At 37.6% G+C, this 18,540-nt stretch overlaps 2 protein-coding genes across 2 annotated transcripts in view; one reads left to right on the forward strand and one right to left on the reverse strand.

Moving 5' to 3' along the window:
* Window positions 1–18,540, reverse strand: part of GABRA5 (gamma-aminobutyric acid type A receptor subunit alpha5) — a 141,785-nt gene that overhangs the window by 101,827 nt on the left and 21,418 nt on the right. The window contains exons 4-5 of the mRNA XM_075200114.1: window positions 14,214–14,281; window positions 11,574–11,794 (exon numbers count right to left, since the gene is read on the reverse strand). Coding sequence (XP_075056215.1) covers window positions 11,574–11,794; window positions 14,214–14,281 — 289 coding nt within the window. The remainder of the gene's footprint in view (window positions 1–11,573; window positions 11,795–14,213; window positions 14,282–18,540) is intronic.
* GABRB3 (gamma-aminobutyric acid type A receptor subunit beta3) overlaps window positions 1–18,540 on the forward strand; it is a 287,252-nt gene that overhangs the window by 45,868 nt on the left and 222,844 nt on the right. The gene's annotated exons all lie outside the window — the stretch shown is intronic.

The following is an 18,540-nucleotide window of genomic DNA, read 5'->3' on the forward strand; positions in this document are numbered from 1 at the left end:
GCCACGTCAATACCATGAACACTTTGCCATGTTCTTCAAACCATTCCTGAATAAATTTATCAGTGTGGCATGGCATACTATCCTGCTGAAAGAGGCCACTGTCATCAAGGAATACTGTCACCATGAAGGGGTGTACTTGGTCTGCAACAATGTTTAGGTAGGTGGTGTGTGTCAAAGTAACATCCGCATGAATGCCAGAACCCAAAGTTTCCCAGCAGGACATTGCACAGAATATTACAATGCCTCAGCCAGCTTGCCTTCTTCCCATAGTGCATCCTGGTGTCATCTCTTACCCAGGTAAAATGATGCACATGCACCCGGCCGTCCACATGATGTAAAAGAAAACGTTATTCATCAGACCAGGTTACCCTCTTCCATTGCTCCATGGTCCAGTTCTGGTGCTCATGTTCTCATTTTAGGCGCTTTTGGCAGTGGACAGTTGTCAGCATGGGCACTATCACTGGTCTGTGGCTACGCAGCCCCATACGCTGCACGCTGCGCTGTACTGTGTATTTTGACACCCTTCTAACATAACCAGCATTAACTTTTAATCAATTTGTGCTACAGTAGCTCTTCTGTGGAACTAGACCAGACAGGCTAGCCCACGCACCCTTGACCCTGTCGCCAGTTCACCAGTTGTCCTTCCTTGGACCACTGAAAACTAAGGGACACCCCACAAGACCTCCCATTTTGGAGATGCTCTGACCCACTCGTCTGCTCACTTGCTGCCTAATATCTCCGAGCCCTTGACAGGTGCCATTGTAATGAGATAATCCATGTTATTCACTTCACATGTCTATGGTTTTAATGTTATCGCTGTATGTGCCAAATGAAAATCATTGGTATGTTCATGCTAAGAAAATAATTTTGGCAAACAAAAAAAAGGCCCTGTGCCAGTCATATTTCATGAAAATCAACAAGTAGTTCAGGCTGCCAGCAAACTTATTCAAAAACATTGTGATTAGCTGATTCATTTATTAAAAAGAGTAGAACCCCCTTTCACATGTTGGTTCGAACACTACTACAACCAAAGCCATAGTTGTGAAATGAGATGCAAACACTTCCTATTCAGAAAAAAAAGTGGATTAAAGTAGAGATGCTCAGGCTCGGTTCCCCAAGAACCGAACACACCCGAACTTAGCAGCTCCAAGCTCGGCTCGGTACTTTTGCACGCATTCAGAATTGAAAACGAGGCAAAATGTTATCGTCTGATCTCAGATCTCGTGAGTTTTGGATTCTATAAGTTCCATTTCACAGAGGGACACAGAAGGGGTAGCACAGTCTGTAGAGCAGTTGGGCAGTATCATAGGTAGAATAGAAAGAGGAGGGGGTAGCAGTGTTCTTCAAAGTCTATAGTGACATTCAGGAGAGCTCTATTGCTCCATTGCTAATTGTCATTGCTGAAATAGAATTGATAATAGGTCTGGCAGGCTTGGTATTCTAAATCTGCAGTCCCATAATGTACAGTGTTATATAGGTAACACACAAAGAGAAGAGCTCCATTGCTAATTGTCATTGATTAAATACAAATACTAGGGCTGGCAGGCTTGGTGTAAATCTGCAGTCACATTGTACTATGGTATATAGGTAACACACAAAGAGGAGAGTTTCATTGCTCCACTGGTAATTGTCATTGCTGAAATACAAAGACTAGGGCTGGCAGGCTTGGTCTTCTGAATTTGCAGTCAAAGTGTACAGTGTTATCAAAATGGATTCACAGCAGTACACAGAAGACCAGGAGCCTCATGAAGCTGCTGGCACCAGTCATGATGATAGTAATCCTTCTATGTCATCTGGTAAAGCCTATGTTAAAGTGCATAGTGTTTATAAGTCAGGGAAACCAAAATGTAAAAAAGCACCTTTCACCTTGGTCAAGAAAAAAAGAACTGTAATCCAGGCAAAGTTATCTGCAGAAAAAAAAATTGCCAACATGCCATTCTACACATACAGTGGCAAGGAAAGAATCAGGCTTTCACTTTTCTCTATTAGTGCTAGTTCTGCAACTGTGACTGAGGCATCTTCTTGTAAGGTCAGTCGTAACCAAGCAAGACCTTGTCATTCGGAATCTAAAAAAAAGTGGTGTCCAAATACTTTTACATGTAAAAGCCGAGCTGGAAGAAAAACAGTAAAGCATTTGAAGAAAATATATGTTTAGATTCAGAAATGACACAAATCCCTGAGGAGAGTCTATCCACGAGTGCTATGTGTAATCCTGACCATTCTGATAGTGTACCCATAAAGAAGGCCCACTTTCAGCATTTCTGCAGATGTGTCCATGAACAGCCCAAGTGTAGCCGGTGATACACAAATTGAGAATGCACTTTGGAATTGCAACAGGATGAGGGGGATATTTGTGTAGTCGATGATGGCGCTAATGAGGATGTTGATGAGGATGATGTTGTTTGTGTAAGTCCTGCACCAGTGTAAGCAGTTCTTGCACGTGATAAGAAGAAGGCCATTGTCATGCCTGGACATAAGACCAAAAAATCCACCTCTTATGTTTGAAATAATTTTTACCCAATTCCTGGCAACAGTTGTCTAGTCTTTTGTAGCATTCGTAAAGCCACAGTCAGTAGAGGTAGGGACCTTAACCATCTAGAAACCTCATCTATGTTACGCCATTTGAAGCGAGTTAATTGCAAGTTGTTGGAAAAATCAGAAACTTATGCTAAAAAATAACAACAAGCAGTCCATCATCAGCTAGGTCCCTTCTCTCACCTACATACCGACGCCAGCAATCTACCCCCACCACACAGTCCTCATTAATATCCTCAGTAGCTATCGGAGTTAGTCCTGCATCCCAGTTAATAAAGCTATATAACTCCTCCACTATCCTGGATTCCTCAGAAGAATTCTTGCTGCTGCTGCTGCAGCTGGGGGTGAATCTTCATCCCAGAAGCAGACCAAGAAGAAGACTACTAGTAGTTTACAACAATTGACTATTAAACAATTCTTTACAAGAAGAAGCAAGTATGAAAGCTGTCATCCAGTTGCAAAGCATATCACATGGCAACTATGCTAGTATTAGATCTTTGTCCAATATCCACTATTAATGCAGCTAGTTTTAGACAGTTATTTGAGGTCTTGTGTCCCCGTTACCAAATTCCATCACAACATCATTTCACTAGAAAAGCTATTCCTCACTTCTACCAGAAGGTTCGCACAAATGTAATTATTGGGCTACAAAATGCCATTCTACCCACATTACACTTATCCACAGATATGAGGCATACAGGTGACAATCTGTTACAAAAACTAAGGGATGTCATTGCAACATGGCTCATTCCACTTGGACTCTACTCAGGAAATATCATTTCTGATAATGCAACCAATATTGTGAGAGCATTACAGCTGGGTGAATTCCCTCACGTTCCCTTATTTGCTCACACAATAAACTTGGTGGTGCTGAGCTTTTTAAGAATGACAGGGACATGCAAGAGGTGCTGTCTGTGGCCCGTAAAATATCTAGATATCTAGATATTTCCGACATTCGGCAACAATGTGTAGGAGATTGCAGCAGCTACAAGAGCAATTAAATTTGCCCTGCCACCAACTGAAGCAAGAGGTGGTGCCAAGGTGAAATTCCACCCTGTATTTACTTCTGCGGATGGAGGAACAGCAAAAAGCCATCCACGCTTACTCCACAAGCCATTGATATTGGGAAAGGAGGGGGATGTATTTTAGTCAAGCACAGTGGAGAATACTCTCCGTGTTGTGCAAGGTGCTGAAACCTTTTGAAGTAGTCACCTGTGAAGTGAGTTTAGACACTAGTCTCACTGAGACTTTTGGAAAAGCAGCTTGAGAAACTGAAGGAGGACATGAAACAAAGCAATTACGCTAAGTATGTCGGACTTGTAGATCAAGTACTTTATTCGCTTCGCGAGGATCCAAGAGTTATCAAAATCTTGAAATCGGATCACTACATTTTGGCGACTGTGCTTGATCCTCGGTTTAAGAACTATGGGCCTGATTCATCAAGGATCTTAACTTATGAAACTTCTTATTTCAGTCTCCTGGACAAAACCATGTTACTATGCAAGGGGTGAAAATTTGTTTTTTGTTTTGCACATAAGTTAAATACTGACTGTTTTTTCATGTAGCACACAAATATCAACTTTAAATTTCAGTGTACAAATAAGCTATCAAGTATTTAAATAAATAAATAATACAAATGGATTTTACCATTTGTTTTTTATTCAATATTACTGTGTTCGTGTTTTTGTGGTTTACCATTTGATGTTTGACACAATTCAAAACCATGTCTAGACGTCGGTGCTACATAAGGATGCAGTTTATATGTCTGTACTGCTTGGTGATATCGGCCACTTCTTTGCATTAACAGGTATAAGTGTAAGCTTGATTGTCTGCAAACATTACATGGTCGAATTCGTTAAAAGTGATCAAAAAAAAATTACAAAAATACTGTCAAATTTCTGAAATTTAGTAGAGATTCAAGAGATACTTGGACAGCTCAAGCATCTAGACTTGAAGATTCTACTAAAAAAAAATATGTATCAACAATTAGCAAACTACCATTCCGAGGTGTTACTAGTCCAGAAAATATTGCAGTGTTCTGTAAAAATTAAGATTATAACTTAGATTCCATCATCATCATCATAATTCTAAGTGATAAAATTAACAAAGTACGAACCCTGTAATAAAATAAAATTGTTGGGAAATACTTACCATAGCTATTATTTAAAATTATACCAATCACACAATAAGGACCTAAAGGGCCAAGATCTTTTCTTTCCCCTGTAATAATATATTTCACTGAATTTTCTATACTTTGTTCTCAAACATTTTAACTCAATATTTTGCTTGGGAAGAGAAACGGTCGGACATTATTAAAATTATTTTAGATTTTAAATAATGAAGATATATGATTTATACTAACTTTCTTGTTCTAATATCAGTAATGGATTAACAGTGCCTCCAGCAACAGAACTCATTTTTCTCTTTTTTTCTTAGATGTAATAACAATGTTCTGGGAAAGCATCCCATTGAAAATGTTCTTAAATGGAATAATCCATTGGTAGAGGTGATCAAATAAAGAATATGGTGCGTATAATAAACTACTAGTTTATATAGCTTAGAATTACGATCTGTTACAATTTGTACCATAAAAATGTGGAACATTTTTTTAAAAAAAATACAGTCAAGCAGTTCCTTTAGATGAGCTTATGCAGACCTCTAGTGGAGAAAGACATACAGCCAAGTATAGCAAAACAAAACTGTTGTAATCATATTCAGTTTCAATTTTAGCTCTCACAACTTATTAATGATCTGTATATAATAAAAAGTAAAGCTAAATAGTGTTAAATAATACAGGTCGATAGTTTACAAGCAAAGACCACACTAAGATTTATTTAACTGTCAAGATCAGTAGTGGCTCCTATTTTGATAATCAGATCCAGTTATGACGCTGCTTCAGATACTAGGTAATAAGAAATCTGTTTTTTGGTCGTTGTTGTGGCTTATTTGCCATACTTTTGTTACTTGCTCATTTTTACCAAGGGAGAGGATTCTGATAGGTGTCTCCTATTTATAACCTAATTGATGTGTTGAATGAATAACCACAATTGGATAACAAAGAGGAAACACATGCAGAGTCCAACAGTTAACGTTCTTTCAGCTAGTTTGCTCCATAAGTGATGTTAGGGAATACTTTTGCAAACTGTACATTTCACTCACAGTAGGTGTTGCTGTTTTTTTTTTCGAAGATTGCTCTTTTAGGTCAGCATAACCTCTTTTCCCCAAGCTGGTAGCTACAAGTAATTTTTCTTCTATTCTACTCACAATATGTATACCATACTTGCCAACTTTATTAAGTTGGCTTCCGGGAGCCTGCCGAGGGAGGTAGGTGTGATGGGGGCAGGGCTGCAAAATTTGCATCATTTTGGCCCCGCCCCGTAACGTAATGGCGCAAATGCGTCATTTGACAGTATGGGCCGGGGCCAAATGCCACGATTCCGGGTGAATCGCGACGTTTTGGACCTAATTCTGCCCACTTCACTAGGAAGTGGGCAGAATTCTGCCACATGCGGGAGATTGCCACACTCTCCCGGGATTCCATGAGACTCTGGCAAAATGCGGAAGTCTCCCGGACATTCCAGGAGAGTTGGCAAGTATGATGTATACAGATGGAGCAGACGTTAAATTTCCATTTCATTCAATGTGGCGCTAGTAGACAACGCTTTGCATAAAATGTGTTTACCAAAGTTTCCCTAAAATAGAGCACCGTTTTACACCCAAAGTTCAACTTATCTCACCCAAGTGCCATATCTCTGGTCCAGATGCATCTACTGTACACTGTAATGCTGAATCTTATTAATGAATTACTTTCAGTGTGCAATAAGATACCCCCCAGGTGGTCAGTGCTACACACAAATAATAATCATTTCAGGAGATACTTTAACGTGATGCTAAATGGTAATATATTAATGACATGCTGGGATAAAATTGTGATGACAATGTGTCATTTAAATGGTTGCTGCATCTGATTTTATATCATTGTAATGTAACATAAATTCTGCAGGGCTGCTGATTATTTCTCAAAGATTAGTTATTAAACGCCTGAAGAGGTTTCTTCTCTGATGAAAACTTCACAAAAAGACCCGATTGAAAAAGACGTATATTTGGAAAGCAAACCATGTATATAAATAGTAATCTGTAATATAATAGGAATATTATTAAACATTTTACAGTGGCCATATGCAATTATCTAACATTCTAACCAATAAGTGGATGGTAGATCTTTTCAGACTTGTTTATAGGAAAATCATGTAATTTAGTTATGGTAAAAATAGAGTTTAGCCTTGAGCATACAATGAACAAAAGAAAAATAGTGGCTATTGGGTTTAGACAGACTTTCAAAGTAATATGACTAAACCAATGAAAAATCTGATAAAAGGAACTAGTGTAGAAGAATAGCAAAAATAAATAAATCATGAAATTACTGTTGGTTTTGTTTATACAATAATTGATTAAAGCTCTCCATCATAGAAACAATATTATAAGAATAAAAGAGAAATGTCAATACAGATTTTAAAGGAGAAAATATTTCTCACAATGCAAAAAACTGGGAAATTATGGAATTACTTGTTATTATTCAATGTGCCATTGGCATGTATTGGTCACAGTTTTTTCTTTTCCTCAGCTATACGCTGAGAACATCGCGGCCGCGCTTTATTACCGTTTATATGGTAAAAAATAACGCTTACATTTGCACGCACATCTATGGGGCATGAGCAAAAGTAAGCGTTACTTCCACTAAAAAAAAAATCACAGCGCAGTGTCTCGTGGCCATCCCGGGACAATGTACAGTGATTTTATTACTATTTGAATCTGCCCCTAAATATTTTAAAGAGGTAAATGTTCAATGGTCAGCAACAGGAAACCAGGTGGGCCCTTAACATTTACCTTCAAATGTTTTTATTTATCAATTTAAATCACTTGTTTTAAATGTATTTATGTTAGTTGTGCATTAGTTTTACTAGTTATTATACATCAAATTGTAAAAGATCTTCAGAATTAGAAATTTGATGGTGCTATTCTGTGAATTACTTATGTGGGGGATGAAGAGACTAGCCATGGAAGAGTAACCTGAATCATGCTACCCATGCAGGACAGTGTTAATAGATGCATGCAAAATGCTTACATTTATTAGTGCTGAAAAAAAGGGAGGCCCACTTGAGTGGGTGACAACTCAATTCTCATTTGCTAAATAAATGGAACTAAAATAAAGCCATACCATTGTTTCTAGTCTTTTAACCACTCTAAATCTTGAGTAAAGTATACTTTCTCCTTACTCCTATACTTGAAAGAACTATATAATAGCATTTTGGTGTCATTTTCTGGGGTTGTGATATTTGTGTTAAAATAACTATATGAAGAATCAATCGAAATAATTTTGTCTCCTTTCCATTATCTCATTGTTAATATGGAGCGTAGTGGTGTCCCCGTGGTCTTGTGAAGATTGGAAGTGGGTCAGCCTCCAGCCATCCGCATCAGGTTCTTCTAGTGAAAGTTGAATGGTAAAGACGTGATAACTGGAGCTGCATACTTTTTGTGAAAACTTATTTATAGATATATAAAGTGTGTGGAGGCAGAAATATATATGGGCAACCTGCTCTCTGAAATTGCCCACAATATAATCTTACTACCATCTGCATATATGAATGCACTATAATAGTGTTAAGTACATTAACTGCATAAGCTTGTCATACTGCCTGTTTGTTGCAGTAAGTATCAAGTTCTGAAATAAAACCAACAAATTGATTAAGTCTAAAAGCTTCTTGTGGTTTAATATCTACCACCAAAACCGATGAAGCTATTACACATGAAAATTTGAAAAAAGAAGGGCTTCATAGGTGCACAAATGCTCTAAATCTTAAAAGGAGTATGGAACACTTAAAACGTAACTTTTATTACTGACATATCAGCGAAATATAAAATAAAATGAAAAAGGTTAAAAACGTGATGTGTACTTAAAAGTTCGCTGGATGCTCCACTTAATCACATTGATCAATAATTACATCCTTATTCTAGATCCTATTAGTATATATAACAATGTGAAGTTGCCCGATGGATCAATTATCTCACCACGTCTGGTTTTGATAATATAAGTGAATGATCAAGGGTATAGTCAAAAGTTTCTATAATTAGCCATTGGTTTATAAACTTCCCTCCTGATTGACTAAATATTGCCCTTAGCTGTCTAGCTATCAAAGGATCAATGAGGCACGGTAATCTAGCAAGTATTCTGGGCTGATCTATATAAGGTGTATTGCTAGCTACCTAATGTAATCTCCATCTAACTTTGGGTCTAATAGGAGCATAAAAAAGATCTGAGGATTTTTAAATGGATAGTGAAGGGCATCCAGCGAAACGCCGACGCGCGTTTCGCTATGTGTGCTTAGTCGTGGCTACGACTAAGCACACATAGCGAAACGCGCGTCGGCGTTTCGCTGGATGCCCTTCACTATCCATTTAAAAATCCTCAGATCCTTTTTATGCTCCTATTAGACCCAAAGTTAGATGGAGATTACATTAGGTAGCTAGCAATACACCTTATATAGATCAGCCCAGAATACTTGCTAGATTACCGTGCCTCATTGATCCTTTGATAGCTAGACAGCTAAGGGCAATATTTAGTCAATCAGGAGGGAAGTTTATAAACCAATGGCTAATTATAGAAACTTTTGACTATACCCTTGATCATTCACTTATATTATCAAAACCAGACGTGGTGAGATAATTGATCCATCGGGCAACTTCACATTGTTATATATACCAATAGGATCTAGAATAAGGATGTAATTATTGATCAATGTGATTAAGTGGAGCATCCAGCGAACTTTTAAGTACACATCACGTTTTTAACCTTTTTCATTTTATTTTATATTTCGCTGATATGTCAGTAATAAAAGTTACGTCTTAAGTGTTCCATACTCCTTTTAAGATTTAGAGCATTTGTGCACCTATGAAGCCCTTCTTTTTTCAAATTTTCATTTACCTCTCTAAGGAATGGTAGCACCCCGTATCCAATAAAATATAATAATTTAAACTACACGGGATATGCTCTATCACTAGTGCGACTTACGTAGGCCCATCTTTCTCCCCGTCCCTTTACCCTTTGAAATGAAGCTATTACACATAACAGCACAAGTGCCCTGATAATAGGTAATATTTGCTTAGGTAGTCTAAGAAATGATCATGGGCATCTACCCATTCACTAACATGCAGTTTATATTTCTATTACTATGTATTACTGCACCAAACTTCAGACAGACGTATAATGTACTAATCAGCCTTTTAAACCACTGGGGCATATTGTTAAGAGTGTCTAAAGATAACTAGAATATTTTTGATATTGGAAGATAAATGCATGGGAAAATGCAGACAATTATGTCACCAGGAAATTACTTATGTGATCTAACATAGTTTCTAATTTAGATGTTTTAGTTCTTAAAATATTTTTAACGATTTTTTTTTTATGTGGTATAAAATGAAGTACAATATGAAATGACTATTTACTAAGAAATATTATATAGATATAGTTAGGAAATTTAGTTAATAAGTCTACTAAATGGAAAGTTTGCGTTCAGAAATATACTTACATTACCGTGGTATACAAGGTTTTTGGTATTTATCGGCAACTGTCTTTCTTGTGATATAAGAACTGCAGCCAAACAATTGAAATTATCACCATATTATTAATTTACATTATTTTACTCCTCAGTGATGTTCTAGTTTAATGTACTTTTTTCATTCATCACAATGTAATGAAACTCTCTGCATCCATTCCCCCAACTGATTTAGGCGCACTGTACGGACAGCTAGGAATAGCAGTGAACAGGTGACGCATGCAACTGCGGCAGTACAAGTATATTTTGGGGAAGAAAGGTGACTGAGGGTGACCTAGCATTTCAGAGGTGCTAGCCAGGCTGCCTTTGTGGCATGTTCATGTCACCTCTTAACCACTCCCCGCCCCGCGTTTCTCTGTCCCGTCCTGTTTCCAAAAATTGGAATATTGGGAGATATGTAAACCTGGTGTAGACATTAAAAGGCAGTTTATCTCAGCAAGTGGAGCTGGCTGCAGTTTTGGCATATGGAGACAGAGCACAGGGATTCTTGCACATGTGAAAGGGCTCCCAATTAAATATTTTGTAGCAGCACAAACTGGGATAGTCCTGGGAAAACCATGATACTTACAAACAATTAAACATTCTATCCTACTCAACTACTGAAACCTATTATTTGACAGATCATATTGCCTTACCTTTCCATTGCTCATTTCATGACACCCTCCACTAATTCCTGTTCCTCACATCATCTCATAAACCCTGTTTCCTGGTTTTCTTTTTAAATGATCCACACATTTCCAAGTGTTTACATTTATATTCATTCCTCCTTACATGACTGCTATTATTTGGATAGCATTTGTTAATTTTTCAATTACAATTCGGAAGAGTCTTCAAGTAGGGACATACATTTATGGATGAACGTACAATTTTTGGGGAATTTATAATACAATAGATTGTATACCGTAAGTTGGATATAGCATCAAATCTGTATAAAAAATGTATATTATAAACTGACAACCTATTTAGAAAGTACCCCATAGCTATTTATAGGGTAGCACATTGCCTGGTATTTGGTAAGAAGTCAGGATTTAAGAGAAAGGATTTAAAAGAATTTTGGAAACTATTTACAAGGGCTAGATGCAGTGCAAAAAATGTAACACACTGATGTTGGCACCTGATTTTGCACTATTGCTCAATGGATATGGGTGGGTGGGTTTTGTATGCAGAAGAAGCTAGCCTCAAACAGGAAGAATAGGGTCTGAATGGGAGACTAGTGTCTATATTATAAATTTGCCAAAAGAATGGAGTTTACTTTGTACTTTCCCTCCTAGAATAGATTCTACTCATTGCTTCATAAAACAATTTGTGTCACACCTAAATAGATACTTTATAGCACAAAACATGAAAGGATAGCACTGTTATGACACATTTGTATGCATTTGGAAAGCACCACAATTCACAGATAATGATAAAAGTATATCTTACCTCATAGTATAAAGCAATGTGCCATCGTCCTCAAGGCGCAGTAGTTTATTGGGTGTTGTGATGTTGTGAGCAATTGATTTTTTACCATTGTGGAAAAAAGTGTCAGGTGTCCATATTTTACTGGCCAGTAAGTTATTAAGAGGAAGACGTTGCATAGGTCCTTGAAAACTGAGACGCTCATCTTTCCAGCTCTGACGGAAAAATACATCAATGGTATATTCCTGCAAAATATTACATTTATTGACAACAGCTTAGATTTATATAGCTTTCAAATTAAAGGAGAAAAGATCTTCAAAATAGATTTACTTACATTACATACATGCAAGCAAGCGATGCATATACAGTAACATTAGTACCATGTCTGTTTATTATTATGCAGTGGTACCACTCCTTATGTATCGCTGCAGATCGTGATATTTTGCAGCACAAAGAAAAGCTTTTCACTGCTTGTTAAATCCCTAGTATCGCAGTGCCCATAGAGTTCTTAATAATTAGCAGTTCTGCCTCACAGTGGTCATGAGTTCAATTCCCGAACAAGGCCTTATCTGTGTGAAGTTTGCATTTTCTTCCCGTGTTTGCATTGGTTACCGCTTGATAATCCGATTTCCTCCCACACTTCAAAAAACATACTAGTAGGTTAATTGGTTGCTATCAAAATTAACACTAGTCTGTGTATGTGTGCGTGTTAGACAATTTAGACTGTAAGCTCCAATAGGGCAGGGACTGATCTAAGTGACAAATAGTCTCTGTAAAGTGCTGCAGAATTAGTAGCGCTAAATAAATGATGATGATGACTTTGGTAACAAGCGAAAAGTAGGTTAGAAATTGAGTGAGGTCCTGCGACATATTTTTGTTATACAGTTTGTTAAATTGACCCCATAGTATATTATTATATCAAACATTCATTGCTGGCAAATGTAGTCATTCAGTCAAAAAGTGTCCTCTTAACAAATCCCATCTATGGATATATTTATTACATCATAAGATCAATCCCATTCATTGAAAACTTTTATACACATTTAGTCTAAATGATATCCAAATATAAAACCGTACAATTGCTTGTATTTAGGATCACATGTCTGTGATGACTTCTGAGCTGGAGTTATATTATGGGGCCATTCAATATAGGCTGGTGTGCTTGGGAGGTATAAATTTGCTTGCCAACACTTTATATTGGAGAGCAGAAAAGGAGGAAAGCAAGAGAGGATCTTAAAGGTTTTGCTAGGATGCCCAGTAATCCCTAATTATGGTCCTGAAATAATTACTAAATTCTAATTATGGTAGAGATAAATACCATTGAAAAAAAACTTGAGCCTCTACATAAGCCTGCTTTGTATTAGCAACAACATCCATACTGGCTTTAAAATACAAATAGACAACATATTAAAAATACAATTTCACAGATACTGACAGAAGAGTGCCATTATTAAAATGTTTAAACACATAAATATATCTATGTATAATTGCTTTTTGGTTACTATACACTAGAACAGTGGTTCCCAAACTGTGTGACTAAGCTCCCTGGGGGGCCTCGGCGATCTCACAGGGGTGCCTCGGCCAGGGCCAGTGGTAAGCAAGGCGGGGGACTAATTGGTAATTATTTTGGCTTAGGGGTGCCTTCAAAAAATTATGGAGACCCTAAGGGTGCCTTGAACAGAAAAAGTTTGGAATCCAGTGCACTAGAAGATATACATTAAGTCAGAAGTGCTTTCAGTGGATATAATTTTAGAGTGCCCTGGAGATGCACCATAGGACGTCTTCGTTTTATAGTGGTGCAGCTAGATGGTCCACCCAGCTCACTGCGAGGAGCGCGTTAACTCTGCACCCAGGAAACGCTTCTCCAAAATACAAATGTGTCTAGGTTTACAAGGATCTGATCTCAAATCCTCTTACAATGTGGAAATGACTTTGTGTAATAAAAATGTGCCTCATTTCAATATTCTCACACCATGAAATCTCGCTTTTTCTCTACTCCTTTAAATTAGGAACGTATGCTCCATATTTGTATTCCAACAAATGGCTTTACTCCATACAAATCCTATTGGCTGGTGAACCTTCTTTTCCTCCACAAATACCCCCATCTTGCTTTGTGAACCCATGCAATTTGACAGAAATTTAGGAGCACTGTGCAATTTAAGGATCTCACCACCAAAGAGGTCTATAGACTTACAATGGTCAATAAACTGGTCAGAGTTGAGATCGGATTATGTGAATAATTTTTGCTACCACTCATTTTTCGGTTACCATCACTTTAACATAACACTGTTGTAATGCAAAATGTTGTGTTTGTTATTTCAAATATTAAAGGAAAGCCTAATTTAGCTCCAAATTAACAAATATGCATTTCATAGTGCTAATGTATATACTGTAAGTGTATATTGTATTTTTATATAGTATTGCGTGATCTTTCCTCAATGCATGTTTTACTGTACGTATTATTACGTAATATACATTATCATCATCATCGTCATCATCAACTATTTATATAGCGCCACTAATTCCGCAGCACTGTACAGAGAACTCATTCACATTATATTATCATTAGTAGTATTAGTAATAGCAACAGTTTTATAATACTGCACTATTATTATATTGCTCTTATTATAATATTATTTTACTATTAGTTTTTCTTGAGCTTACCATTTCTGTATCGGATACTGGTCCAAAGCTTGTAACATAAATGTCTGTTTTTACTTGAGTTATTCTCTCTGAAAGAAATAAAGAAATGATGACTCTGCATTTGTCTTTGTACAGAAACCTATGGAATGAAGTTTTACCAATATTAAGTTTTACATTGTGCATCTCACATTTTCTTTATTCTAACCAATGAGAACACACCTATAAACTATTTGCATACTGTGTTTTTTATTTTACAAAAAAAGCCAGTAACACCAAAAGGTGCAATATTCAGCACAAAGCATTATTATATCATGTGCGTAATGTGGCAGGTTTATTACATTCAGAAATTAAAGTTAAATTTGAATAATCACTTGCAAATAGGGCTTTAGTTCAAATAAGGATTTTCTGAAAAAGAATAAAACAAATTGCCATGAAATAAAATGCAATAATAAAAAGTACCTATACATTGAGGCTACTGTTGCTTGCCATTAAAAGTTCCCATGTCACACCAAACAATTAGAGAAATCATTTATTAAAATTAGCCCTGTAAGCTAGATGAATCTCTTTATAAGAACATCCCAGAAGTTGTATATTGCAATATACAGTATGTGTCTTCACACAAATATCCTTGTCACCCAGTTCCTTACAGCATGAATAAATGGGATAGATATCTGTCTAGCCTCCCTTAGGATGTAAGCTCATTTGAGCAGGGCCCTCTTCCCTCTGTTCTCCATACCTGCTCTTCTGCTCCGTCTTTACTGCATTAGCCTGCCTGGAGTCTCTGAAGTTTTGGTATTTTTTGTTAACCGTTTGTAATGTGTCACCTTGTTTAGTCTACTGTTTGTGCATTGTACGGCACTGCGGAACTCTTGTGGCGCCTAATAAATAAAGGATAATAATAATAATAATAATAGATATGCCATTGCCGACAGGACAGTTTGGCAACACAGACCTTTTAACTAGTGTGTTTCATACATTTATATTTGTAGGTGGATGCAGACTATAACATAAAATGTCTTCGAAAGAGATCTACGGTAATCATACTTTGTTCACACTCTTATTTGGCTGCAGTACAGTACTGGACTTTCTGATACTTTTAGGGTAAGCCCTGGACAATAGCCATTGTCAAGCCAAAACAACAAACAAACAGAATCCTAAGAAACCTATGGCATTTGAGGGACATTTCTAGATAATCTGTCTCTCTGTCTCTCTGTCTGTGTGTGTCTGTGTGTGTGTGTGTGTGTGTGTGTGTGTGTGTGTGTCTGTGTGTGTGTCTGTTTGTGTGTATGTTAGGGAATTTAGACTGTAAGCTCCAATGGGGACTGATGTGAAGGAGTTCTCTGTACAGCGCTGCGGAATCAGTGACGCTATATAAATAAATGTTGATGATGATGATAGGTAATGTTTAAAAAAATGTAATTTAATCTAGATCAGCCAATATAGGAATCATGCAATACATTTGTGTTGTTTTCCAGTACAATCACAAAAAACTCTTATGTTGCCCACACATATACCCCTTGTGCTTGTAACAGATCTTGTGGAAATAAAACTACTCTAAAAAATCCTCATGATTTATTCTACTAAGTAACACTTGCAAGGAATGCTTCTTGTTTTTAAAGTTACACTAAGAGTAATGAGTAATGAACAGACAAATATTTTCCTTACCCAATACTGTAATAATGATATCTTCCTCGATAGTACTGAGGAGAACTTTCATATCAAGCATTATGAATATAAATGAGCTCCCTAGTGATGTAAGCAGGAGGTCTATATTCTCAGTAGGCTGATTCAACTTGCCTATTACATAATTGATAAAAAAATAATCAAGCTTTAAGGGACTCTTGCAGGCTTGTGGAATATGACAGAAAAAGACTGAATATTTTATGGAATGAGGAAATATAGTCTATAAAATTGCATCATTACTCAGAAAAAAATACTTGCATTAAAAAATACTAGAAAAGTATTTATGTAACTGCAATATATGGTCTTATTGTTAGCACAGAAACAACATTCTGTGTGATTTGCATTTAATTCTTGGAATCTGATATAGCATCATGATATGACATGTATGGCATATACTGTATGATTCACATAGTCACCATTTGGACTTGTGGTGGAGGCGCTTGGTAAGCAACTACCCCAAATGCAAATACCTCCGCTCACGGCATATAACTCCTTTTTAATATGGTGACCATGTGATATAGTAGTTTTATGGGTCTAGCGTTGTGATCTTTTGGTGAGTGGCATCATTAGCACTGTGCAACTGTGAAGGTCAAGAAGGACCTGCTTCTCAAAGGAAGTGCCTCAAATATAATTAGAGATGGGCGGGTCTGGTTCCCCGAGAACCGAACCCACCCGAACCTTGCCTATCCGAGTACCGAGCTGAGTAGCTCGGTACTCTCCCGCCCGTTCTGAATCCAAATAGAGGCCGAACGTCATTGTGACGTCGTCGGATCTCGGGGCTCGGTTCTCGCGATACTTCAACATTATAAATACACGCCTCCACAGCAATCCATTGCCATTTGACAGAGGGAGAGAGCAGGGTGTAGTCACAGGCTGATTAGAGCAGGGACAGAGAATCCAATATTCTTCTTGCAATTGCTCTAACAAAAATCGCTAGAGAAGAGAGGAGGATAGAGGTTTATTATTTTTTGTTAATATTTGGCACTCCCCAGTGCTTTTGGGGTGTCCCCCATAATTGTGCATAAATATTTCTGTCTGTCAAAAGTCATATCTGTCAGCAGTATCTACCAACTAATTTTTAGCACTCCCCAGTGCTTTTGGGGTGTCCTCCCTAATTGTGCATAAATATTTCTGGCTGTCAAAAGTCATATCTGTCAGCAGTATCTGCCAACTAATTTTTAGCACTCCCCAGTGCTTTTGGGGTGTCCTCCCTAATGGTGCATAAATATTTCTGGCTGTCAAAAGTCATATCTGTCAGCAGTATCTACCAACTAATTTTTAGCACTCCCCAGTGGTCTGCGCTCAGAATGGATTCAAAGCAGTCCACATATGATCAGAATGAGCAACCAGGTTCTGTCACCAGTCCTGATGTTAGTGTTCCCAGTTCGTCATCTGGCCAAGGCGATGTCAAACAACAGAGTGTTTCCAAATCAGTGCAAAAACCAAAAACCCCCAAAAAATTTACTGTATTGAAGCGAAAAAGAAGTGTAACTGAGCAAAAGTTAAGTGCCGATAAAAAAAATTGCCAACATGCCATTCTACACACGCAGTGGCAAAGAGAGAATGAGGCCTTCACCTTTGGCTATTAGTGGCAGATCCCAAAAAGTTACCCAGCCTACAATTGGTGCACAACTACTGTTACACATCAAAGCCGAGCTGCAAGATAACAGTAAGGCATTAGAGGAGAATGTTTGCTCTGATTCACAAATGACACCAATCCCTGTGGAGAGTCCATCCAACAGTGGTATGTCTAATCGTGAGCATTCTGTTAGTGTACCCATAAAGAAGGGCCCTTTCAGCAGTTCTGCTGATGTGTACCTGAACAGCCCAAGTGTAGCCGCTGATACACAAATTGAGGATGCCACTTTGGAAATAGAAGAGGATGAGGGGGAGATTTGTGGAGGTGATGAGGGCGCTAATGAGGATGTTGATGATTATGATGCAGACAGATACCAAATTGCCTTTCTCAATTTCTATTTATATTCTAGATTATATAACGGCTGAATAGTTTTTTATTTTACTCCTAGTGGAGAGGGGATCTGATGCAGACAGATACCAAACTGCTTTTGCCCATTACTTTCTATATTCAAATTTCTAGTTCTACAGTCAATGCAGGCTGCTTTTTTTTCTATTTTACTACAAGTGGATGGGGGGGGGGGGGGGGTCTGATGCAGACAGATACCAAACTGCCTTTGTCCATTTCTATGTATATTCGAATTTCTAGTTCTACAGTCTATGCAGGCTGCTTTTTTTTCTATTTTACTACAAGTGGATGGGGGGGGGGGGGTCTGATGCAGACAGATACCAAACTGACTTTGTCCATTTCTTTGTATATTCGAATTTCTAGTTCCACAGTCTGTGCAGGCTGCTTTTTTTATATTCAACTACAAGTGGAGGGCGGTGGGGCATAGATAGTCACCAAACTACCGTGGTCCATTTAATTTTACTTTCTATTTCCACAGTCTGTGCAGGCTGCTTTTTTTAATATTCAAGTACAAGTGTAGGGTGTAATATACACCCAAAGACGATGGCTACATTGCCAATAATCAAAGATATAGGAGGTAGACAACCAGGTTTGTCTGTATAATTTGCAGACAAGTGTTCGAATTAAGGACGGCCTACCAGGGATTAAACTGTTTTTTTTCATAATTTATTAGCTTTAGAA

The sequence above is a fragment of the Mixophyes fleayi genome, chromosome 2 (genome assembly GCF_038048845.1).
Source record: "Mixophyes fleayi isolate aMixFle1 chromosome 2, aMixFle1.hap1, whole genome shotgun sequence".
In the NCBI taxonomy this organism is placed as follows: Eukaryota; Metazoa; Chordata; class Amphibia; order Anura; family Limnodynastidae; genus Mixophyes; species Mixophyes fleayi.